The sequence below is a fragment of the Suncus etruscus genome, chromosome 9, assembly GCF_024139225.1.
Source record: "Suncus etruscus isolate mSunEtr1 chromosome 9, mSunEtr1.pri.cur, whole genome shotgun sequence".
Classification (NCBI taxonomy): Eukaryota; Metazoa; Chordata; class Mammalia; order Eulipotyphla; family Soricidae; genus Suncus; species Suncus etruscus.
In genome coordinates, this window is record NC_064856.1 from 59,408,337 (window position 1) to 59,435,212 (window position 26,876).

General features: G+C 41.3%; 1 protein-coding gene across 1 annotated transcript in view; it reads left to right on the plus strand.

Annotated features, from left to right (window-relative positions):
- SWAP70 (switching B cell complex subunit SWAP70) overlaps window positions 1-26,876 on the plus strand; it is a 56,631-nt gene that overhangs the window by 13,107 nt on the left and 16,648 nt on the right. Inside the window, exons 3-6 of the mRNA XM_049780669.1 lie at window positions 6,425-6,598; window positions 21,875-22,102; window positions 24,516-24,662; window positions 25,541-25,649. Of these exons, the coding sequence (XP_049636626.1) occupies window positions 6,425-6,598; window positions 21,875-22,102; window positions 24,516-24,662; window positions 25,541-25,649 (658 nt within the window). The remainder of the gene's footprint in view (window positions 1-6,424; window positions 6,599-21,874; window positions 22,103-24,515; window positions 24,663-25,540; window positions 25,650-26,876) is intronic.

Here is a 26,876-nt window from a genome sequence, read left to right on the forward strand (position 1 = left end):
TTTTCTGATGACCATTCTACTCCATATTTTCCCTAGAGATTTCATCACCTAGAAATCATTAAAAGGGAGCATGGCTGGGCCCGGAGAGATAGCACAGTGGCGTTTGCCTTGCAAGCAGCTGATCCAGGACCAAAGGTGGTTGGTTCGAATCCCGGTGTCCCATATGGTCCCCTGTGCCTGCCAGGAGCTATTTCTGAGCAGACAGCCAGGAGTAACCCCTGAGCACCGCTGGGTGTGGCCAAAAAAAAAAAAAAAAAAAAAGCGTGGCTAAATGTCAATTTTCTGTAACTTCTTCAGGCTTGCAAGGGACCGTAGTCTCTCCCCAAATTGGGGTGAAATCTCATGCTACCCTAAATGAGCAGTTAACTGGTTCAGTTCTGCAGTTTCAACACCTGAATAGGATCAGATCAATTAGAAGGGAATATAACTTAACCCAATCAGGCCCTGGAGCAGTAAATGGTACAACTTGGTCCTTGTTATCTCTAGGGTGTCCTAGTTTATTCATGGAACCTGGAAAGCCTTATTGGCAACTGGTCATGTCAGTTCGATCCTGGCAGTTTCCAAATGTAGGGTTCCAGAGTAGAAGGATGAGACCACACAACTGGAATAAAGTTTAATACTTTAATTCGTCTGCCAACAAGACCCTCCAGCCTGGCCAGCCAGAGCCATCCCCTGAATGGGATGAGCCTAAGACGACTTTTTAACCCATGAAAAACTTCTTAAAAGTCAAGGGTTGTCTTATATGCCAGTATATGGCATGCTGAAACTTACTCCAGCTTCAGGGACGAGTATTTTGCCCTCCTCTTACCGCTGCATCCCATTCAGCTGCTAGGTGTCATTACTCAGTTCTTTTTTTTTTTTTTTTTTTTTTTATTATTACTCAGTTCTTTGCTTGTCCTGATTCATCTTTCAGGACACACAGAGGAGTTGAGTTACTGAGCGCTGCATCCCACCCAGCTGCCAGATATTGCTGGTATGTGACTTTTTGGTGCTTAGTCCTCTGTTCAGCTTTTATGGGACATAGAGGAGGTACTCTCTCCCTCTAGCTGTCCTATAAATCACTGCACCCCAGCCAGCTGTTCTTGGAGGAGCCCACTCTCCCCTGCTCTCAGTGTAGATCACAATTAAAAAAAATCAGAGTAACTCATTACAAATGACAAATGTAAAATGATTGTTGGCACTCCAAAGTCTATTAAACATATACTGTTTTTATTTGGGGGATTTGGGCCACACTCGTTTGATGCTCAGGGGTTACTCCTGGCTATGTGCTCAGAAATTACTCCTGGCTTGGTGGGATCATATGGGATGCCGGGGGATCGAACCATGGTTCATCCTAGGCTAGCTCTTGCAAGGCAGACAGACACCTTACCTCTAGCACCATCACTTTGGCCCCTTAAACATATACTGTTAACCTTTGAGGGTTCTATTTTTTTTCTCTTACGTTTTTTAATTTCCATTTGGTGTGCATTAAAAGAGAGGTAGTCCTATGCGGCAAATATAGCCCAAATCCTATATTTTAACAGGAAAAGTAAGGGGGTCGTCTTATATGCCCAATCATCTTATATGCCAGAAAATATGGTAGTTTTCCAGTTCCCATAAGAGCATAAAAATGTGTTTAGACTTAGCCAATAAGACTTTGGATCTCCAGTGGATCTGGGACTGGGTCACTGACAGCAGTGACCTCATGTTTTGTGACCCTGGTGTCTCTAGTTCCTATGACTGTCAACTGTGATTTGTTTTTGTTTTGCTTGTTTGCCTGTTTTTAGAACAGGTTAGAGTGGGGGGGGGGTAAAAATACCTGGGGGTACTCCTGAATCTGTACTCAGTAATTATTCCTAGTAATATTTGGGGAACTCTGTGGGATGCTGGGGGTCAAACCCAGCCCTACCCTCTGTACTAATTCTCCAGTTCCTTGCTCCTTTTTTTTTTTTGGTTTTTGGGCCACACCTGGTGACACTCAGGGGTTATTCCTGGCTATGCGCTCAGAAATCGCTCCTGGCTTGGGGGACCATGTGGGACGCCAGGGGATTGAACTGCGGTCCGTCCTACGTTAGCACGTGCAAGGCAAACGCCCTACCTCTTGCGTCACCACTGGCCCCCCAGCTCCTAGTTTTATTTAAAATATCTATTTATTTCTCTATCATATAATAATTTTTTTAATCTAAAATACAGAACTCAACAACAAAAACCCAAATAACCCCCTCTTAAAGTGAATGGGGAGTAGAGCTCAGCAGACAAAGGAGACATACAGAAGACCATCAGGCACATGAAAAGCTAATTATAAGGAAATGGAAATCAGAACAATAGTAAGGTATCACCTGACATCAGTCAGAACAGCCTATTATTAAAAAAAAAAAAAAGCAAAACCCAGAATACCAAAAACCATATAAGGATATAGAGAAAAAGGAACCCTCACTTTTTGTTGATGGGAATGTAAACTAGTTCAGTTTCTACAGAAAACAGTATAGCATTTCTCAGAAAATCAAAATTAAATCTGTCATATGGCCCATGAATTTTACTCCTAGGTATATACCCAAGAACATAAAAACATTAAAAAGATAAAATATATGCATACCTATTTCCATTGCAGAACTATGTACAGTCACCAAGATCTGGAAACAAGCCAGATGCTCAGCAATGGATGAGTAAATAAAGAAGTTATGATAAGGCTGGGGATGTAGCTCAGTGGGAAGAAATGCTTACTTTGTGTGTATGAAGCCGTGGGTTCAAGCCCCATAACTGAAAAAAATCTTGTGACTTATATATACAGTGCAGTATTACAAAAGTATTTTTTCCCCTACACCATGGATGGAACTGGAAAGTGTCACACTAAAAGTAACACTAAGGAGAAAAATACATACTGGATCATCCCAGTTAAAAGAAATTTATGAAAAAAACAAAGCAAGGGAATAGACAATATCCAGTGCAAAAAAAAAAAATATCCAGTGCAAATTTTCTTTAGATTTGAACTGTAGGACTGTTTCCTAAGGTGGAGAGAGAGCATGAAAGGAAGGGTCCTATGGACAATGGTGGAGGGATCCTGGCACTCTAGTGTGGGTGTGGTGTGAGAACATCGTACTCTAAAACATACGAACAGGCCTTAGAGTGATAGCATAGTGTGTAGGATGCTTGCCTTGCATGCATGGACCTGGGTTCGATCTCCGACATCCTTTATGGTTTCCTGAATTTTCTAGGCGTGGATACCTGAGTTCAGAGCCCTAAGCATCACTGAGCATGGTGCAAAAACAAACAAAAACCCCAAAAGCCATACATACTGAATAGTCTTGCAGAAAAAAAAGCTATTGTTTAAATATTTTTCTATTAAACGAGGAAACAGTTATTGAATTATATTGTTTTGTTTTTTTTTTTTTTTTTTTTTTTTTGTGGTTTTTGGGTTACACTCGGCAGTGCTCAGGGGTTATTCCTGGCTCCACGCTCAGAAATTGCTCCTGGCAGGCACAGGGGACCATATGGGACTCCGGGATTCGAACCAATGACCTCCTGCATGAAAGGCAAATGCCCTACCTCCATGCTATCTCTCCGGCCCTATATGTTATTCTTAATTTTGTTCACATCTGTCTTTATTGCTAACTAAAAATATTCTAAGTACAGAGATCAAGTTTCTTTCATTTTATATCTTTTATTTGTAGTCTAGCACTTGTTTCCCAGTAAGTAAATGCTAATGCATGATTGCATGAATGAATAGCAGGCCTCTTTTAAATCTGGGTTAGCAAAAAAAAAAAAAAAAAAAAAAATCTGGGTTAGCTAGTTTTCCCTAAGAAAATATCTGAAGGGGTCGGAGTGATAGCACACAGTGGTAGGGCATTTGCCTTGCACATGGCCTATCAGAGATGAACTGGGTTCGATCTCCAGCATCCCATATGGTCCCCCTAGCCTGCCAGGAGTATACTCTGAGCACCAAAAACCAAAAAGTAAATAAATAAATAAATAAATAAATACATAAGCAAATAAATAAACTCATTAAAAAAGAAAATATCTTCTTTGAAGATATAAGTAAAGGTGAGCTATCTTCCTGTAGGTCCTATTGTATTTCAACATCCAGCATTCTGTGTATGAAATTTGCTAGTCTAAGAAAACTGGTAGAACCTTTTTATTTATTTATTTGTTTGTTTGTTTGTTTGTTTTTTATTTTTGGTTTTTGGGCCATACCGGGTTTGCTCGGGGCTACTCTGGACTCTGTACCCAGAAATTACTCCTGGCAGACTTGGGGGACTCTATGGGATGCTGGAAAAAGAACCTGGGTTGGCTGTAAGCAAGGTAAATACACTACTATCTGTGCTATCAGTCTAGCCCCATGAAAAGAAAACTTTTCTTTGTTGCTCAGAATAACTCCTGGCTTTGTGCTCAGGGATCTCTCCTGGCAGACTTTGTGGGGGATTTTGGATGCTGGGATCAAGCCTGAATCACTTGTAGCAAAATAAACACACTCTACCTTATCTCTCCACTCCCAAAAGATAACTATTGGACAAACTAGTATTTTATGTGCCCTGTGAGTGGTTGAGACTAATGCTATTTTATTGTTAGGCTAAAAATAACCTTTAGAAAATAACCCTTCTCCACCTCCCTTTCCCTTCATTGTTATTGTTGTTGCAACTGTGTGTGTGTGTGTGTGCGTTTGTGTGTGTACAGGCCTGGCTCTGATGCTCTCACATTTTAGGGGTGGTGCTCCCTGGGGGTTGCACACAAGGCCATAGTGCCTGTATATTTGACCTTGGAACTCACTATGGTTTGTACTCCTTTTTTTTTTGTTTTATTTTGTTTTTTGGTCCATACCCAGTGGCGCTCAAGGGTTACTCCAGGCTCTGTGCTCAGAAATTGCTCCTGGCACACTCAGAGGACCATATGGGATGCCGAGGATTGAACCTGGGTAGATTCTGGATCAGCCACGTGTAAGACAAGCGCCCTACCGGCTTTATTACCTCTCTGGCCCCTGTACTCCTTTCACTTGCAGTTCTTGCATGTGTGCTTGCCAAGAGTGAACACTCTCAATTGAGCACACAACTTCCAGATGTAGCCCATGCTAAGGATGACTGACAGTGGTGTTCACTTTACCGAAGGTTGCACTTCCAAGCTATGGTTCTTGAATAGCACTGTAGTACTTGTCAGGAAGTCACTTCACTTGGTGTGGTGCTCACACACACACACACACACCTGTTTGTAGCACAGCTGGAAATCACTTGTGATGCCAGGGATCACAGAAAGCAGAAGTTGTCAAACTCAATCTCAGAGCTGACAGGGTAGTGCTTGCTGCACATGGGGCTCTCAGATTTGCCTTTGGGGAGGGTCCCCACATCCAGTAGTGCATGGGAGTTACTCCTAGGTCTGTTCTCAGGAATTACTCCTGGTGGTCTTGGGGGACCTTATGGAATGCTGGGAATGGAACCCAGAGCAAGGCACATGCCCTACCTGTTGTACTGTCACCCCAGCCCCTTGGGCTTTGGGGTTTGAATGTTTGATCTGTGTGGCAGATATCTGAATCCCTTTGCTATTCTTCAGAACCTTCAGTATAATATCTGAATTTTGTTGGAGGTTACCCGACAGCACCCAGGAGCTGGGGTAAGGACCCTGGATCAGTGCTCTAATTGCTTCTATTAGTGCTAAGGGACCATGAGATAACTGGGAATGGTAATCCAGTCTTTGCAAAGCAAGCTCTCCTCATCTTTGAGCTATGTCTAACACCTATATATGAATTTATTTTTCCTTTTTTTGGGGGAACACACCTAGATATATTTAAAGCTTATTCCTGGTTATTTTCAGTAATCACTCCTGCAGAGATTGGGGGATTATATGTGATTCTGGTGACCAGCGTGAACCAGTTGCATGCTAGACAAGCCCAGTAAATCACTATCTCTTTGATCTCAATAGTCTATCCATTTTGGGGAGCAGGGGCACACCCAATGGTGCTCAGGACTTACTCCTGGTTTTGCATTCAGAGACCATTCCTGAAGGGTTTGGGAGTCCATATGTGATGCTTGGGAGTGAATGTGGGTTGGCTGCCTGCAAGTTAAATGTCTTAACCACTGTACTCCTACCTCAAGTCCCCAAGATTCTGACTTGAGCTATTAGAAGTATGGTACCAGTACTTTGGAAATGGGCATTTTTAAAAAAATGTTTTATTTGAAACTTCAGAAGGAGGAGAGAATGTCTGCCATAGAGGCAAAGTGGAGAGAGTCCCAGTACACATCCCAGCATTAAAGTATAAATACACATCCCAGAGGGGACATGAGCAACATGTGCTCGGGCACACATGTACATGGGCTGGCAACCCGCTTGCTGAAAATGGTTCTTTGTGCATTAGATGTATTTAAAATGGAAACCTCTAGTCTGCTATAACTATTTTTCTTGGTTTATATACTGCTTATTGTGGATTACTTCATTGAACTTTTTCCTCATTCCTTTTCAGGTCCAAGACAACTTTGACAAGATTGAATTTAATAGGATGTGTTGGACCCTCTGTGTCAAAAAAAATCTCACAAAGAATCCACTTCTTATTTTGGAGGAAGATGCATTCAAAGTCTGGGTCATTTTCAACTTTTTGTCAGAGGACAAGTATCCATTAATTATTGTGCCTGAAGAGGTAAGACATAATACTGAGAAGTTTTTACATGACCATCTTAGTATTTAGTAGATAGAAAAGTTAACCATTTACTGATTACTCACAAGCACTGATCCAATTCCTGCATATGCAGAACCTCGCAACTCTTAATCATTTATTATGACCCCTGTTATCACTCTTGGGGGTCCTAGGGACTAACCACATGTAGTGCTGGGGATCAAACTGGTGTCTGCCATGTGCAAGGCAAGCATCCTACCTGCTGTTCTATTTCTCTTCTAACCCCTTTTTTTACTTTTTACTTTTTATACTTTTTTTTACTTTTACTTTTTTACTTTCTGCATAATATTAGTTCAATTTAAACTTGTAATAAATGTATGTTACATTTATAATTTTGACAATAGTAAGTCAGTACAGAAATCTTATTTTATTTTGGATGCTTAGGGAAATTAAGAACAAATATGTAAATGATCTTTTTCAATTGGAAAATATGGTAAAAAGTTACTATTCTGAACCCTAAACAAGTATAGTATTTACTTGATTTTTGTTTTGGGGTCACATAGGTGGTAGTCTTGTTACTCCTGGCTTTGTGCTCAGAGATCACTCCTAGTGGGGATTAGGGGATTAAATCAGGTGTTGAGGATTGGACTTGGGTTGGCTGCATGCAATTCAAGTACCCTACTTGCTATACTACCTTTCTGGCCCAAGAATATTATTTCTGGCTGGAGCAATATCACAATGGGTAAGGTGTAGTAAGCCTTACCGGGTTCGATCTCCAGCATCCCATATGGTCCTCTGAGCCTGCCAGGAGTGGTATCCGAGTGCAGAGCCAGGAGTAACAACAATAACAACAAAAAGTATTTATTCACATAAAAATAACCTTGACATATTCTGGGTTTTTTTTTTTTTTGTGTGTTTATCTCAATCATCACTCAAGCCAGTATGCAAATAGATGGTGTTTTTAAGTTTTAAAATTTTTGATGAGGTCTTCGAACTGTTTAGTGAGTTTGGGGGTTTTCATCTGACCAGGCTGGTGGTTCAATGCAAGGGCTCCAGGAAGCTGTACCCGATGATACTTGTGAGCTCTTCAGTATGGTACAAGGGATTGAATGCAGGGCATGGACTTTAACCCTGCACTGTCTCTTTGGCCCCTTTCTAGCAGTAGACAGATGTCATGTGGCTTGTAGTGATTGAAGAGACTTTCTGGATAAAAGAAGAATGGATTCAACTATAATTATGACAGTTTAGAAAGAAAAGAGTTCCACCCTGTCTGAAAATATTCAGGGAGTAACATTTGATCCCAAATCCCTACATTTTTTTTAAATTCTTTTGTTTTTCTTTCCTTTTTTTTTTTGGCTTTTGGTTTTTGGTTTTTGGGTTACACCTGGCGGCACTCGGGTCACTCCTGGCTCTACGCTCAGAAATCACCGCTGGCAGACATGGGGGATCATATGGGATGCCAGGATTCGAACCACTGTCCTGCATGGAAGACAAACACCCTACCTCCATGCTATCTCGCCGGCCCCTGTTTTTCTTTATTTAAGCACCATGATTACATACATGATTGTAGTTAGGTTTCAGTCATAAAAAGAACACCCCCTGGGGCCGGGAAGGTGGCGCTAGAGATAAGGTGTCTGCCTTGTAAGCACTAGCCAAGGAACGGACCGCGGTTCGATCCCCCTGCATCCCATATGGTCCCCCCAAGCCAGGGGCAATTTCTGAGCACTTAGCCAGGAGTAACCCCTGAGTGTAAAACGGGTGTGGCCCAAAAACCAAAAAAAAAAAAAAAAAAGAACACCCCCTTCACCAGTGCAACATTCCCACCACCAATGCCCCCCATCTCCCTCCTTTCCCACCCCCTGCCTGTATTTGAGACAGGCATTTTACTTCTCTTACTCATTAATATTGTCATGATAGTTAGTGTAGTCATCTCTCAAACTAAACTCACCACTCTATGTGGTGTTTCACATCGAGAGCCAGTCCTTCCAGCCCTCATCTTTATTGTATCTGGGCATTATTACAATAATGTCTTTAGTTTTTCTTTCTTCTTATTTTTTCTTTTTTGGTTTTTGGCACTTAGGGGTTACTCCTGGCTCTGCACTCAGAAATCACTCCTGGCAGGCATGGGGGACCATATGGGATGCTGGCATTTGAACCACCGTCTGTCCTGGATTGGCTGCATGCGAGGCAAACGCTCTCCCGCTGTGCTATCTTCCCAGCCCCCTCTTTTGTTTTTGTTTTTCTAAACCCATAGATGAGTGAAACTATTCTATCCGTCTCTCTCCCTCTGATTTATTTCACTCAGCATAATAGCTTCCATGTACATCCATGTATAGGAAAATTTTATGACTTTATCTCTCCTGATGGCTGCATAATATTCCAATGTGTATAAGTACCACAGTTTCTTTTGCCATTCATCTGTTCAAATTCCTACATTTTGGATTTAACTAAATTCACCCTATCTGTACTATACTAAATTAGCACAGAATATTAGATGAACAAGGCAGAATTGTCCTTCAGAAAAGCTGCATCAATTTATATACCTACTTATAATACCTATGTATAATACCTATAGTACTTATCCTTCCAATGAAAGTCCTAGATTGATTTCTAGGATTCATGTTCATTCATGTCTTTAAAAGTTCACATTGTGATATCAGACTCAGAAAATCTTTTTTTTTTTTTTTTTTTTTTTGGTTTTTGGGTCACACCTGGCAGTGCTCAGGGGTTATTCCTGGCTCCAGGCTCAGAAATTGCTCCTGGCAGGCACAGGGGACCATATGGGGCGCCGGGATTCAAACCGATGACCTCCTGCATGAAAGGCAAACGCCTTACCTCCATGCTATCTCTCCGGCCCCAGACTCAGAAAATCTTAACTGCCAACGATGCCAAGTGAGCCATCAAGAAAAATTCAGGGACCGGAGTAGTAGCACAGCGGTAGGGCATTTGCCTTACACGAGACTGACCCAGGACAGACACAGGTTCAATCCCTGGCATCCCATATGGTTTCCTGAGCGATTTCTGAGCACAGAGCTAGGAGTAACCCTTAAGCACTGCTGGGTGTGGCCCAAGAAACAAACAAATAAACAAAATACAAATGGTAAAAGAGTACCTACTGCCTTCAAGGAATTTTCAGTCAACTGAAGGGTAGAAAAAAAAACAGGCTCGGGGGACCATATGATATGCTGGGATTTGAACCACTGACCTTCTGCATGCAAGGCAAATGCCTTATCTCCATACTATCTCTCTGGCCCAAAGCCAAGATAATTTTAAGCAAAATTCTCCCCTCCAGATACAGAGAAGGGAAAGATTTATTCCTGCTTAGGACAAGTAATGTTTTTTAAGAGAAGCAATGTAATGTAGTAGTTAAAAGCAGGATCTTTCAACTTTTTCAGTAAAAGGCCAGGTAATAAATATTCAGGGTTTTGGGTTTTTTTTTCTGGGTCACTTGTCTCAGCTGCAAGTCTTTAGCTTTACTGTTCTAGCCAGAAAGCAGCTTTATGCTGTGCTTCAATAAAATGGATGTTGAAATATAAATTTTATAAGCTTTCCATGGGTTATGATAAATGACTCCTTTGATTCTCCCTCACTCCTCTCCACAATCACTTGAAAAACATGAAACTATTTTTAGCTTATGGATGTACTGAAAGAGGCTCTGAGCCTGATTTGACTGCTCTGTAGACTTAATTTATGGGCCATAATTTTCATTCCCTGGTTAAAAGCAGGGATTTGAGTCAGATTTTCTGGATTCAAATTCTGGCTTAATCACTATTCCATAGCTGTGTGACCTTGGGCAGTTTATCTAATTTGTCTTTGCTGTGGTTTCCTCAAATGTAAAAGCAGGCTATCCTCCTTCCATTTCTGTGATGATCAAAAAAAAAAAAAAAAAGAAAAAAAAAGCTAATCTAAATAACACCTACTTTTATCCACTTCCCTCTTGGACACTGCATTATTTCTAGATCTTGGCTATTGTAATGAATACAAATGTGACTATCTTTTTGGATTAGTTTTTTGTGCTCTTGGGTTAAATTCCTAGGTGTGGAATTGCTGGGTCATATATCTATTTCTAGTTTTTTTAGAAAACAATTTGTATTCCCAGCCACAGTGAATAAGACTTCTTTATTTCTCCATGTTTCCACAAATAGTTATTTCTGCTCTTTTTTTTTTTTTTTCTTTTTGGTTTTTGGGCCACACCTGGTGTTGCTCAGGGGTTACTCCTGGCTGTCTGCTCAGAAATAGCTCCTGGCAGGCATGGGGGACCAGGGATTCGAACCAAGCACCTTTGGTCCTGGATCAGCTGCTTGCAAGGCAAACGCCGCTGTGCTGTCTCTCTGGGCCAATTTCTGTTCTTTTTGACATAATCTTTTCTGAAAGGTTTTTTTTGTTTGCATTTTTTTTTTTTTCTTTTTTTTTGGGCCACACCCAGTGGTGTTCAGTGGTTACTCCTGGCTGTCTGCTCAGAAATAGCTCCTGGCAGGCACGGGGGACCATATGGGACACCGGGATTCGAACCAACCACCTTTGCTCCTGGATCGGCTGCTTGTAAGGCAAACACCACTGTGCTATCTCTCCGGGCCTGATAATAGATTTCTAATGATTTTTTTTTTTTTTGTTTGTTTTGATATGGCCACACTTAGGGCTTACTCCTATCTCTGTGCTCAGGAATCACTCCAAGCAGGCAGGGCTCAGGAGACCACCATATGTAATGCTAGGGATCAAATTCAGGTCAACCACCAGCAAAACCAGCACCCTACCTGCTTATTTCTTCAGTCCTCTAATGATTTTTCTGTTTGTTTTGTTTTTGGGTTACACCCAGCAGCGCTAAGGGGTTACTCCTGTCTCTATGCTCAGAAATTGCTCCTGGCAGGCTCGGGGGACCATATGGGATGCGGGAATTTGAACCACCAACCTTCTGCATGCAAGGAAAATGCCTTACCTCCATGCTATCTCTCTATCCCCAACATCTCTATTCTTAAATGACACTGTTCTGTACTAAAAAGATAGTACAGGGACCGGAGCAATAGCATAGTGTTAGAGTGTTTGCTTTGCATGCAGCCAACCCTGAACAGACTCTGGTTTGATTCCCGGCATCCCATGTGGCCCCCCTTTCTCTATTTTATACTCACAGTTTTTGTCATAAATTAATTGTTCATATATGCGAGGCTTTCTGGGCTCTTAATGATATATTATTGATCTATCTACTTTTATTCTAGTACTACACTGTTTAGATTACTGTTGCTGAATAGTATAATTTAACATAAAGCAATGCCATGCCTTCCATCTTAATTTTGCTCAGTTTGTTTATTTGTTTGTTTTTTTGGCTCAAAGTCTTTTGTGGTTCTACTCAAAATTTAGTAACACTTGTTCTGTTTTGTTGAGGAAATCATTGAAACCTTTTTTTGCCCCTCTGCCCCCTATCATTGAAACTTTTAAAGAAATATATAAATCATTCATTAATGGAGTCACCACTAGATATGCAGTTACAAAGGTGTTCATAATTTTCAGTCATACAATGTACAGTACCCTTCACCAATACAACATTTCCTTCTACCAGTGTCCCCAGTTCTCCTACAACCCTTCGTCCTACCCTCTTCCCTGATTGCCTCTGAGCAGACATTCCCCCCCTTCCATTTTATTTTCCTTTATCTCCTTTCAGCATCCTGTTCTTGTCCAAAGTGGTAATTTTCAGCTATCATTGTTATAGTGGTCCCTTCTCTGCCCTAACTGCACTCCCCTGCTATTTGTGGCTTGCTCTCTTCTGGATAGAAACAGAATGAGAGTTACTGGTATTCTACTATGACCAGGAGGACCTGGGTAGAGAAAGAAGGGCTTTTTGAACAGATTTAAGTAGAACCTGCCCTCACCGAACCGGTCTCTGAGGTTTAAAACATGGCCTGTGTTTATTGAACACCATTTCCTAGCTTTTGACCAAGCATTTCAATTTCAATTTCATTTCTTATGGAATGTATGAGAAATTATTTCCTCCTTCCCTCCCTCCCTCCCTCCCTCCCTCCCTCCTCCCTCCCTCCCTCCCTCCCTTCCTTCCTTCCTTCCTTCCTTCCTTCCTTCCTTCCTTCCTTCCTTCCTTCCTTCCTTCCTTCCTTCTTTACTCCCTCCCTTCCTCCCTCCCTCCCTCCCTCCCTCCCTCCTCCCTCCTTCCTTCCTTCCTTCCTTCCTTCCTTCCTTCCTTCCTTCCTTCCTTCCTTCCTTCCTTCCTTCCTCCCTTCCTCCCTTCCTTCCTTCTTTACTCCCTCCCTCCCCCCTCCCCTCCCCCTCCCTCCCTCCCTCCCTCCCTCCCTTCCTCCCTCCCTTCCTTCCTCCTTCCCTCCCTCCCCCCTCCCCTCCCCTCCCCCTCCCTCCTCCCCTCCCTTCCCCCTCCCTCCCTTCCCCCTCCTTCCCTCCCTCCCTCCCTTTCTCCCTTCCTTCCTCCCTCCTTCCCTCCCTCCCCCTTCCTTTCCCCTTCCTTTCCCCTCCCTCCTCCCTTCCCTTCCCCCTCCCTCCCTTTCCTTCCTTTCTCTCTCCCTTTCCTTCCTTTCTCCCTTCCCCCTTCCCTCCCCTTCCCCTCCCCTCCCTCCCTTCCCCCTCCCTTCCCCCTCCTTCCCTCCCTCCCTCCCTCCCTCCCTCCCTCCCTTCCCTCCCTCCCTTCCTTCCTCCCTCCCTCCCTTCCCCCTCCTTCCCTCCCTCCCTCCCTCCCTTCCTTCCTCCCTCCCTCCCTCCCTCCTTCCTTCCCTCCCTCCCTTCCTTCCTCCCTCCCTCCCTCCCTCCTTCCCTCCCTCCCTCCCTCCCTCCCTCCCTCCCTCCCTCCCTCCCTCCCTCCCTCCCTTCCTTCCTTCCTTCCTTCCTTCCTTCCTTCCTTCCTTCCTTCCTTCCTTCCTTCCTTCCTTCCTTCTTTCCTTCCTTCCTTCCCTCTTTTTCTCTTTCTTTCATGGGGGAGAGGCTACATACCTGGAAGTGCTGAGTGCTTATTTTGTGCTCAGGGGTCTCTTCTGGAGGGGTGCTGGGGACTGAACTCAGACTGACGAAATGCAAGCATTGTATCTGCTATATTATGAGGAGTTCTGGTTGTGGCTCAAGAAGCCAAAATAAATTAAAAAGAAACATTTTGAACTATTATTACTAAATTCACAAATTTGAGAAGATTCAGTATGGAAATAGATACATTTGAAGTTACTGTTTTTATTTTTATTTATTTACTTATTTATTTTTTTAATTCTCTACCCCCAAGGTTATTGTTTTTAATTTGTCATGAATATGTATGAAAGTTTAATCTGAAATCTTAGTAATAATTTTTGAGTTTAGGGCCAGAGTGATACACAGCAGGTAGGATGCTTGCCTTGCATGTGGTTTGTAGTTGACCAGGTTCAATTTCCGGCATCCCATATGGTCCTCTGAGCCTGCTAGGAGTGATGAGTACTGCCTGGTGTGGCCCCCAAAACAAAACAAACTAACAAACAGACCCCCTAATTTTTAAGTTTTATAAATTTAAATTAACTTTCATATTTATGCTTTCAGTAATCTACCACAGTGTTCATTGATGTTTTGAGTCCGGAGTGGTTTATAGTTTGGTGCCAGGGTTTTCTCCATACAAGGTGTTTGCTCTGCTGCTGAGTCACATCCTTGGCTCCAAGTTCAGATTTTTTTTCTTGTTTTCATTTTTGGGCCACACCCCATGACGCTCAGGGGGTTACTCCTGGCTTTGCGCTCAGAAATTGCTCCTGGCTTTGGGGGAACCATATGGGACTCTGGGGATTGAACCCAGGTCATTTCCTGGGTCAGCCTAGTGCAAGACAAATGCCCTGCCTCTATGCTATCACTCCAGCCCCTGTCCAGAATATTTTTAAAGTCAGATTCTATTTTCTAGAGCTAATTAATACAATGTAATAGTAATAACAGTAGTTATATAAATAGTAGGCATGGCATAAATGAGTTTGTTTTTGATTCACTTTCTCATGCAAAAGTCAAGAAATAAGTCTGTATCCATTTGAAAATGCCATATATTTTGGTCAAATAATATTCCGGGACATATGTTCTTTATTAAGTATAGTTTTTACATTAGTATTCATTTGCAATAAAACCAAGAACAAAACAGGATGTGTCTGTTGTGGGCCTATTTGGAAGAATAGCCTTAATTTCAAGTTAAATATCCAATCTGAAATTGTTTTAAGAAGACCCTGAATGAAACAAAACTCAAATTATTGCTGAGCTAATAAAGAGACCCTTTTTAAATGATGACAGTAAAAGAACTTTGAACAAAGTAAAATTTGGAGCCAAAGGCCACAGAAATCACATGCAACTTGAAAGTTTATTCTTTGTTATTTTTAGTGAAACTTGCTTGGAAGGAGGAAGTAAGCTGCTTCCTGAAACTGAATGAGCTCTTAGAATTGAGGCAGGCCACTTGAGACTAAGCAGCCAGCATGTGATTTATGTGTTAGTATAAATTAATAGTTGAGAATGGCAATGTTTGTCTCTTTGTGGCTCAGTATGACAGACTAAGAGGTCCTTATGATAAATAGATGATATTGTGGACCATCAGCAGGGCGAAATCTTCATTAGCTGTGTGGCACCATTCATGGGGATGCTGAACAGGGGTTGGAGTGCAGAGGACAAACTCAGAAGGGTTTGAAGGCACCATCTAGAAGTTGCTTCTAGAGCTGAGTTTGTGATAACAGGCACTTCCTGAGTTAGGAAAATGATCAAAGAACTTGTGATTAGCTAGCGGCACTCAATGCTGGTTTTTGTAATGCTGGGATCCTGCACATGTGAGACAAGTAGAGGCATTCCCTGAAGCCTGGACTGTAACGGGGCTCTGGGCCCCTCTCTAGTGGTGCTAAAGCTGTTTCCAGACTGTAGGTTTGACGAGGCTGCACCTCTTGGTGTCACACACTTTCTATCACCCTGCATTTGTGTACTGCCACTGTCCACATTTCTGAGATGGCTAGTTGTGACCGTGTTACTGTTACCTATGAGTTATGGTCAGCCAAACCCTTCTTTATGCTGCCTTGGAGGTGGAATTGACCTCTTAGTATTTCTTAGACTCTTTTTCTTTTTTTTGGGGGGGGGCGGGGTTCACACCTGGTGGTGCTCAGGGGTTATTCTTGCTCTACTCTCAGAAATTGCTCCTGGAAGGCTTGGGGACCATATGGGATGCTGGGATTTGAACCACTGTCCTTTTTCATGCAAGGCAAATGCTCTACCCCTTCATGCTATCTCTCCGGCCCCTCCTTAGACTCTTTTTGAAAATAATTCCTTCTCCCCGTTTTCTGCTTATTTTTCTTCTACTCCCCCCCCCCCCATTTTTGTTTTTGGGTCACACTGGGCAGTGCTCAGGGGTTACTTCTGGCTCTACGCTCAGAAATTGTTCCTGGCAGGCTCCCGGGACCTTATGGAATGGGCTGGGATTCAAGCTACCATCCTTCTGCATCTAAGGCAAATGCCCTTTTGCTGTGCTATCTCTCCGGTCTCCTTTCTCTTTTTTTAACCCCCCTCCCCCCTTTTTTTTTTGCTGATTCTCCCTGATACTTTCATTTAAGAAGCAATTCCACCTCTGGGAATCCACTCCACAAAAGTATAAACACATCAATTCGATAAGACATATGCATACCCATGTTCATCTCAGTGTAATTCACAGTAGCCATTATCTAAAAATAACCCAAGTGCCCAACAGCAGGTGAGTGGACAAAAAAATTATGATGCACGTACACCGTGAAATAATTTTCAGCTGTGAGAACAGATGAAATTTTTTTTTTGTTTTTGGGCCACACCCGGTGGTGCTCAGGGGTTACTCCTGGCTGTCTGCCCAGAAACAGCTGCTGGCAGGCACGGGGGACCATATGGGACACCGGGATTCGAACCAACCACCTTAGGTCCTGGATTGGCTGCTTGCAAAGCAAACACCACTGTGCTATCTCTCCGGGCCCATGAGAACAGATGAAATTTTACAGTTTGTTGCAGCGTGTTATATAGTCAGAAAAAAAAAAAAAAAGGATAAATTACCAAATGATCTTGAGGACCTAAGAGAGAGTTCAGGAATCACGGAGCTTGCTGGTATGTGAACACGCAGAGTTCGGTCCCCTGACATCCAGATGATCACTGTCAAGCATGATCCCTGAGCCTAGAGCAAGGAATAATCCCTGAGCACCCTGAAGTGTGCCCTTCCAAATAACAGATGACTTAACTCTTTTGCAGAATATAAAGAAATAAAGGACTAGACAATCCATAAATGGAAACAAATCAACTCTTGGATAGCAGGAGGAAACTATAATAAAATGTATTTAAAATAAAAATATTTATTTAATCAAAAATTTAAAGAAAGTAAAATGCTATCTGATAAACTTAGTAATAAACAATTCTTCAATGAAAGAGAGATCTAAGTGTGTTTCCTTCTAAGTAAACATCTGTTACACACCCACCATGTTCTAGATGTAGGGAGGAGCTTGATCACACTAGAATTTATAGTACTCCACCAAATTAAATCAGAAATTTTGCTATCTTTTTTTTTTTAAATTTTGCTATCTTGCAATCTTATGATATTTTGTGAATATGTTTCTTTGCAGATGTGCTTTTACTATTAATAGGCATTTTCTTTCTGTTAAAATGTTTTGTTGTTATTGTTGTTTTTGGACCACATCTGGCAATGCTTAGGTGTTACCTCTGGCAGGCTCAGGGGACCACATGGGATATTGGGGATCGAACCCAGGTTGGCTATATGCAAGGCAAGCACTTTACCTGTTGTACTATCTTTCTGGCCCTGTTAAAATATGTTTTTATACAAATAGCATTATAACCAAATTAGTGGAAATACAAAGAGAATGAAAAACAGTGCATAATCCTATTTATAACAAGCCAGGGTTCTCCCCTCCCCTTCCCTCTGAGGTGATGTGGATTGAACTGGGGCCAACTACTTGTAAGGCATGTATCCTACACACAGTATTATCTCTATTTCCTATACTTACCTATCTCTGTGTTTTCCTATAGTGTTTGTTGGAATGTTTTTGTAATCTTTATGTAGTGGAAATTTTAGGTAAATTAAATAGATTTCTTTTTTTTTTTAACTTATTGATTGGTTTTTGGGCCACCTCCAGCGGCACTCAGGGGTCATTCCTGGCTCTCTCTGCACTCAGAAATTGCTCCCAGCAGGCTAGGGGACCATATGGGATGCCGGAAATCAAACCAGGTCCCTCCCGTGTTGGTCGCATGCAAGGCAAATGCCCCAACACTGTGCTATCTCTCTGGTCCCTAAATAGGTTTCTTAATGTAATTTTGTTTTATTTTTTATTTTTACTGTGCTTACTCAAGGAACATACACACACACACACACACACACACACACACACACACACACACACACGCACGCACGCAAGGGTCTACCTCTGACCTATCTCTGGTGGCTTTATTTTATTTTATTTTGGTTTTGGGGTTACGTAAGTGATGCTCAGCTGTTGCTCCTCGCTTTGAACTCAGAAATCGTTCCTGGGGTGCCAGGGATTAAACCTGAATTGACTGCATACAAGGCAAGTGCTAGGCCTGCTGACTCTTTTTTTGGCCCTTAATGTACTTCTTAATTGGTTGAATGATTTTCTTCACTCAGAGGAGAGCTTGCTATATGAGACACTGTAAAATACTCTGCTTTATTTTAGCCCTTTCCTGTCGTTTCCTTTCCTGTTATGAGGTTGTTGCGATGATGTGACATTGCATACCCATATGATTTATTTGTGATGCTTGATCTGTGATGGCACCCTTAATAGTTGTGGTGCTTTTGCATATGCGCTAAGTGGGAGTTGAACTCCTGACCACGGATGAGGCTTGCATTTTTTAGTTTTGGAGCTTGTAAAAACCTTTTTTTTTGCTTGCTGAGGGTCATGCACTTCAGTTTCAGTGTTTGCCCACCACTGCACTGGCTCTAATGCTCCGGAGATCGAACCCTCTGGGAGTGGCCCTGGTGGCCCCCAGTATTATTGGGTCTGAACAGCACCAGGCTCTAACAAAGCAAAGCAAAGGAAATTAAGAGGAAGTGTAAAAAGATAAAGTTCAATAATGAAGGAAGAGGAACATCCTGCTCTGCTTTAGGGTTGTCACATGTTGGCTTGGCCTGAGCGACACTGCCTAAATGTTTCCATCCCACCCCATCCCGCCCCCATCCCTCTTCTTTTTTATTGTGTTGTTGTTTTTTTTTTTTTTTTGGCCACACCCAGCAGCGGTGTTCAGGGTTACTCCTGGTTCTCTGCTCAAAAATAGCTCCTGGCAGGCACGGGGGACCATATGGGATGGCGGGATTCGAACCACTGTTGGTCCTGGGTCTTCCGCTTTCAAGACAAACACCCTACCACTGTGCTATCTCTCCAGCCCCCCATCCCTCTTCTTGATATTAACATGGCTACACTCATATATTTTTGGACCTGCACACTGTTGCCAATTGTGTGTGTCGTCTAGCAGAGGTCTCAAACTCAATTTACCTGGGGGCCGCAGGAGGCAAAGTTGGGGTGATCCTTGAGTGCAAAGTCAGTAGTAAACCTTGAACATTGGGGGGTGTGACCCAAACAACTAAAACAAAACAAAACAAAAAAAGATTCCTCTAGGGCAGGGCCACAACATGTCGTTTGGAAAGCTGCAAAAGGCCGAATTTGAGACCCCTGGCAGGGGTGGGCCTTTAGTTACACTGTCCCACGTAGATCTACATTCAGTCAAAAACCTTGTTGCTGAAGAGGGTCTTCAAACTTGAAGAAGATAAAATGGAAATTCCTTGTAATTTGTAAAAAACAAAACAAAAAGTCCTTGTAAAAGTTTTTGTTAAAATCTAGGTTCTGAGGCTAGAGAGATAGCACAGTGGTAGGGCGTTTGCCTTGCAAGCAGCTGATCTAGGATGGACTTTGGTTCAAATCCCTGCATATGGTCCCTCGAGCCTGCCCAGAGTAACCTCTGAGAGCGATTTGTGTGACCCCAAAACAAACAAACAAACAAACAAAAAAAATCCAGGTTCTGAATTTGGGTTGTGTTTGGTGGGATCTTAGAGTCATTTCTGACAAGTTTCCAGGCCGTAGAGATGGTGCTAGTCTTCCGTACCTCGCTTTGAGTGAGAATCACCAGGGTGTAGGACTGGAGCAAATACAAATCAGCTAGTTAAGAAACTGGCTCAGAACCTGTGAGACCTGGATTATCTCTCTTCTCTCTCTCTTTCTCTCTTTCTTTCCCTCTCTTTTTCTCTCTCTCCTTTTCCCTCTTCTCTCTATTCTCTCTACTCTCCCCCCCCCCCAATAAATAGGGCAAGGTATTATAGATCAGTGTCACCAACCCTCTGGCATGAAAAAGTTGAAAATCACTGTTTTAGAGAGGATAGAGTTGGAAGTGGTATCAAGACATGAAAAGGAGTTGTTTTAAGTGAGTAAGCTACTGAGAGTCAGTGATAAATGCTGGCACAATGTAGCTCAGTAACTGAATCTTTTGCTTGGCCTGTCTAGACTATGTGCTTGTAATTTTTACAAGTTTCAAATGGTTGTTTTGTTAATTCCTCTTCTCCCCTAACCACCAAAGAGAGGAACATGTAACAGATGTACAAAACCTCAAATATTTACTGTCTAGCTCTTTACAGATCAGTCTTGGGACCTGGGATTTCTGGTCTCAGTGTAATATCAGTTTGATGGGGTGTAGACAAAGGCATATTGGAATGGAAGGAAGTAAAGGAATCAAGAAGGGACGTGGAGACCTTGGCTTTTGTCTTTGCAGTGACAGTGAGACAAGGCAGGATTTCTTTTGACTGCAGTGTACAGGAGAGAGAGATCTTTTATTTTACTCATTACAGGCAATATTTGTTTGATAACTATAAAGCAAATGAACTATGGGTCTGGCGTGATAGTTCAGAGGATAGGGTGCTTGCATGTGACTAATTTGGCTTTGACATCTGGCACCCCCCCATGGTCTCTCAAGCCCTTTAGGAGTCATTCCCTGAGCACAGAGGTAGGAATAATACCTGAGTACCACTGGTGTCACCCCAAAACCAAACCAAACCAAAACAACTGAACTTTGAGCTCTAGATGATCTCAAACACTTTGCACTCCATTTAAAAAAATTTTTGAGCTATTAGATGACCTCAAACACTTTGCATTCCTGTCTGAACAGTACTGAACCAGAAAGTAAATGTGTTTGAATTTTGTCATGATTTAACTGTGAGGACTTGAAGAACAAAAGTCCTGGTGTGGCTGGACAGTGCTGTTCCTAACTAAAATCAATACCAGAAGGGAAGACAGTGGAGTTGATGCATTTGTCTGTGGATGTGCTGGGTTTAAGAGCACAGCAGCTGACTTTCTGGAAGATAAGAAAGATCAGCTTCTCATTTAAAAACTGATTTACTGTAGGGTGTAACTGCTCTGATTTCTTTTCTTTCTTTTTTTTTTTGGGGGGGGCCACACCCATTTGATGCTCAGGGGTTACTCCTGGCTAAGCGCTCAGAAATTGCCCCTGGCTTGGGGGGACCATATGGGACGCTGGGGGATCGAACCGCAGTCCTTCCTTGGCTAGCACTTGCAAGGCAGACACCTTACCTCTAGCGCCACCTCGCCGACCCCAACTGCTCTGATTTCAATAGCAGTCTTTAAACATGGGTATATGTGTTTTAAGATTTAAGTTTTTTTTAGCCCAGATTAGGGACTCAGCCATTGTTACAATGTAGTCAGTGTTGTAATGGGAGAGCAATATGAATTTAAAATACTTAGCTTATGTGAAATATTGGAGACTGACTTGCACATATTACACTGAGTACTTGTGTATTCTTCTGTAAGATTAAGATTCTGATATTTTAAATTGCTTGTGCAACAGAATAAGCAAAACATTGCTAATTAGTTTGTATATATGTGCAGTTTGCTTTAGTCGTGTATATTTGAGGGCTATCTGTTATTTTAGCTTGTTTCCTTTACTTGTTCTGTGTTTTATAGAACCACTAGCCTTTTGTTCATTCATTCCTCCTTAATATTATCCTGTCTTTATAAGTATACTTTTAGAAGTGTAAAATAATATTTTATGGGGCTGGAGTGATAGTATAGTGGGTAGGATTTTTACTTGCATGGATTCGATCCCCATCCCATATGGTCCCCCCAAGCACTACCAGAAATAATTCCTGAGTGCAGAGCAAGGAGTAACCCCTGAGCATCACAAGGTATGGCCCCAAAACAAAGACAACAACAACAAAAATATACCAATTTTAATATTATTATAAACATAGAAATATCTAAAGGTCATAGGTATGCATATATATATCTAAAGGTTAAAAATCTTCAACTGGGAAATAATAATTTTTAATTCTTTATATAGATTGAATATCTGCTTAAGAAACTTACAGAAGCTATGGGAGGAGGTTGGCAGCAAGAACAATTTGAACATTATAAAATCAACTTTGATGACAATAAGGATGGACTTTCTGTGTGGGAACTTATTGAGCTTATTGGAACTGGACAGTTTAGCAAAGGAATGGATCGGCACGCGGTGTCCATGGCAATTAATGAAGTCTTTAATGAACTTATATTAGATGTGTTGAAACAGGTAAGAATCTGGTAACAGTATTTGCCTTCACCTTTGGAATTTGGCATGTATGAAAGAAGACAGGTTATCATGGCAAAGATGAGCATATGTCACTTATATTTTACACAGAGTTAGAACAGGAATATAATTTCCTATTTTCCTAGTTGTGGATTAGGTCATTTCCTTTTAAGAATGGCATGTTACTGTTTTGAAAGAACTGTGTAAAGGATAGCATATAAACTGTTTTAAATGAAAGTGCTTTTTGCTTGCACTACCTCAGCCATTGGAAGGACCCTATGACACTGTTTGGAGAGACAGGCTGGACAGTAGGTGTTTTGTTATCCCTTATGTTACATGAAGCTTGTGTGGAATTCTCTGGGAGGTCTTAGTAACATAACTAAAGGATTCACAATGATTGCCTTAGATTGTGGGATGGCAGCAAACAATATTATTTTCTTACTGGTTATTGGACTTAACTCCTATTAACACTTACATAAGTGAACCAGAACTAACTAGATGTTGCTTTTATAGAATCAGAAAAACTTCTATTTTTATAAAAATAAAAAAGAACAGAAAAGTTGGATTTATTTGATTGTATTTCCTATTTTTTCCTTTTGCTACAAAATGCATGTATTTCTTCTTAAAGTATCTTTTCATGTAGAAAGCTTAATGATTGCTAAATAAAATATGTATGTATTTTAAAGACCTTTCCAATTTTTTATATTGAAAAATAATTTGATTTTAGAATTTTCTTACTTTGATCTTTTCTTTGCTTTGTAAAAGAATGTATTGTTTTAGTTTTTTAGTTTTTTTTTTCAGTCGTGCTGTGGGGAACACCCCAGAGGCTGTATTCTGAGATGCCTGGTGGTATTCATTTTCTGGCTATCTGGGCTGCACCCATAGTACTTGGGGACATACTAGGATTATACTCCATCCTTTGAACCATGTTCCCAGTTCTGTTGTTCTTTTTCTCTAATAGAACCTATAAATAAACATAATTAAGTATAATTAGAGGTTTTTAGTGGTACAGAGAGGTGTGAGACCCTTTTTACTGATATATTAGGCTGAGAAGATAGGTTTGCAGAGAAATCTCAATATGAAATAGCTTTTGCTTAAATGTCCAAGGATTAGAAAACTGAGCAAGCAAGCAATATGACTAAAACTTAGTGTAATAATTGAGTCATACTTATAACCAAATGAACATTATATATTTTATGGTTTATACAATCTACCATGGTCTCTCAGCACTTACAGATTTAATATTAAAGTGTCAATTATTCTTGAGTAATTCTGAAGGGCTTTTATATAAAATAATATATTATTTGCTGAAGTAAAGTAAAATGAATCACATGCCTTTAAGGTAATTATGTGGGAAGGAACCACAGCACTAATTGGTGTAAGCAAATAGCTAAATTCTAATCTAGTTCTTTTCTATATTTATTAGGAACACAGTTTGCTCAAATAGTAGGAAAAGTAGATTGGTCTCAAAAAGTTGGTTGATTGAGGAGATATGCTTGGCCAAATTCACAGCTTTTAGTAGGTTCATTGACTGAAATTTGAGTTTACTGAGAATCACTGCATTTTTTCCAATTGACTAGACAGAATAGGATGCTGAGTTTCCATGTACTTGCCACCCAGTAACCACCAATACAATGCCGCCCTGTCTCTTTTTGCTTTTTCCTGCGTTATCTTGAAATAGATCTCAGATGTTTTTTTGTTTTTTTTTTTTTTGGTTTTTTTTTGGGGGGGGGGGCACACCCTGTGACGCTCAGGGGTTACTCCTGGCTATGTGCTCAGAAGTTGCTCCTGGCTTCTTGGGGGACCATATGGTACGCCGGGGGATCGAACCGCGGTCCGTCCTAGGCTAGCGCAGGCAAGGCAGGCACCTTACCTCCAGCGCAACTGCCCGGCCCCAATCTCAGATGTTTTAACTACACAAATTTCATTAGTTATTTATAAAGACAGAAAAAAAACCATAATGCTTGGGGGGTTCTAAGTATGTTGTCTATATATAACTTAGGAGGTAGTTTGTCTCAGCATCTAAAATTTCATGCAAATATTTTTGGGGTGATTGGGCACTGGGACCACACTCTGCATTGCTCAGAGCTTACTCTTTGCTCTGTGCTTAGGGGTTACTTTTTCTGGGCCAGAGGGATCACATGGAAGGCTAAGGATTGAACCCAGGGTGGCCATGTGCAAGACAAGTATCTTACTTGATGTACTATACTCCAGGTTTATTATTTAGACATACTAAACGTTTGTGTTTTTATACTTGGTCTTTACAGATCCTTTTTCTCCATATTACAGAGGGCAAGACCCATTGATACCCTGTACTCACACTTTATTATTAAATCACAGCAAACTAGACAATCAGGAAGAGATGTCAGCTCTTACTATAAGAATAAACATTTATGCCAGCCTTCGTCTTTCATAGGGTTACATGCTGAAAAAAGGCCACAAACGGAAAAATTGGACTGAACGCTGGTTTGTACTAAAACCCAATATCATTTCTTATTATGTGAGTGAAGATCTGAAAGATAAGAAAGGAGACATTGTCTTGGATGAAAACTGCTATGTGGAGGTGAGACTTTGGTCCTTTGCTTGGTGTACTGCTGCCCCCTGCTGCTTAGGTAGTGTCTGTCTGTCTTTTTCTGGCGTCTTAAAATAAATCCTTGATTTACATTTCTTAAGATTGAGAATACAGGGGCTGGAGAGATAGCATGGAGGTAAGGCATTTACCTTGCATGCAGAAGGTTGGTGGTTCGAATCCCAGCATCCCATGTGGTCTCTTGAGCCTGCCAGGAGAGATTTCTGAGCATAGAGCCAGGAGTAACCCCTGAGCACTGCCAGTGTGACCCTCCAAAAAAACAAAAAACAAACAAACAAAAAGACTAAGAATACAGTTCCTATACCTTCTGAACCCAAATTTACAAATAACTGGCAAGATTTGTCTTCTTATTTTGCCTAATACTTGTAAACAAAATTACTTGTAAATTATGTAAACATAGTGTAAGAATTAAATATTATTAATTTCTACATGTAAGTAATTACTTTTGTAAAAGAAAGTCAAACAAGAAAATAAAGTAAGTTCAGCAGGACAAGAACACTTGGAGTCATAAATATATAAAAATAAGGGATGTTTTGAGTAATAAAACAAATGATTTTTAAAATTGCCTTTGAATACTTTGAGTGACTCTACGGTATGTTATGCCTAGTAATTCTATAAAGTGACTTCTTGTATTTTAATATGTATTGTTTTGGGGGGGGGTCACATGAAAGTGTTTGTAAACTACTGACTACTAGCTCAGGGACCCTGGTTCCGGGGATCCCTCGTATAAAGTACAAGGCAAGTGTCCAACCCACTCACTGTACTATCTCTCCAGCCCCCAAAGTGAATTTTTTAAAAAATTTTTTTCCCAAAGTAAAATTTTAAAGAACTAATGTTACTTTCTATTTTAGTCCTTGCCTGACAAAGATGGAAAGAAATGCCTTTTTCTCATAAAATGTTTTGATAAGTCCTTTGAAATCAGTGCTTCAGATAAGAAGAAGAAACAGGAGTGGATTCAGGGTAAGGCTATTTTTATTGTTTATTATGCTATAAATTGAAAGCTGACTATAACTTTTAATATCTCATTAAAAATACATTGCATTTTTTTCCTCATTGTGGGGGCCGGAATGATAGCACACTCCGGAAGGACATTTTACCTGCACATGGATGATCCAGGTTTGATCCCCAGCATCCCATATGATACCCCCAGTCATTTAGAAGTGATTCCTAAGCGCGCAGAACCAGGAAGGTGTGGGCCACACCTTGCAGCACTCAGGGGTGACTCCTGGCTCTGCACTCAGAAATCGATCCCGGCAGGGACCATATGGGATGCCAAGGATTGAACCCAGGTCTGTCCCTGGTTAACTGCATGCAAGGCAAACACCTTACATCTGTGCTATCACTCCAGCCCCTATTGTTTGGTTTCTAGTGTGGTTTTAAGAGTTTGAGACAGGTGTACCTGGATTTGAATTTTTCTGAGTTACTTGAGCTGAATTGAATTCTTTAGAAGCCTTTTTCCCCTTGTGGAATAATAGTAGTACCTATTTAGGATAAATAGTTGATAAGAATGTGAGGGTAAATATTTAGATAGTCAAGCTATCTTTTCTTTTTTTGTTTTTGGTCACACCTGGTGGTACTCATGGATTATTCCTGGCTCTGTGCTCAGGGGTCATTCCTGGTGGTGCTTGGGGGACCTTATGGAATGCATGGAATTAAACCAGGGCCAGCCACATACAAGACTAATGTCCTACCCACTGTGCTGTCCCTCAAGCTGTCTATTAAGTGACAATACTTTAGAATGTCTATAATAGATTGTAAACACCTTATCTATTAATTAGGAAATACTAATAAGTTATGATACACAGTCGTGTATCATACATACTTTAGGCACTTATATGGAAAGCTCTCCAAGTTAAGTGAACAAATTAAGTCTTAGAAGAGTGTGTTATCCACATTTGGATATTTGTCATGTCTTTTTTGTAGAACGTATTTTTGATAATCAGATGAGATCTCTTTTTTTTTCTTTTAAATAAACTCCATTTAATTCCCCTGCTCATATTTTTCTTACAAAAAAAAATAGGAAGGCAAGTAGAAGGAGTTTTGATAACTCAAATTAGGTGCATTAGGGGCCAGAGAGATAGCACAGTGACATTTGCCTTGCAAGCAGCCGACCCAGGACCTAAGGTGGTTGGTTTGAATCCCGGTATTCCATATGGTCCCCCGTGCCTGCCAGGAGCTATTTCTGAG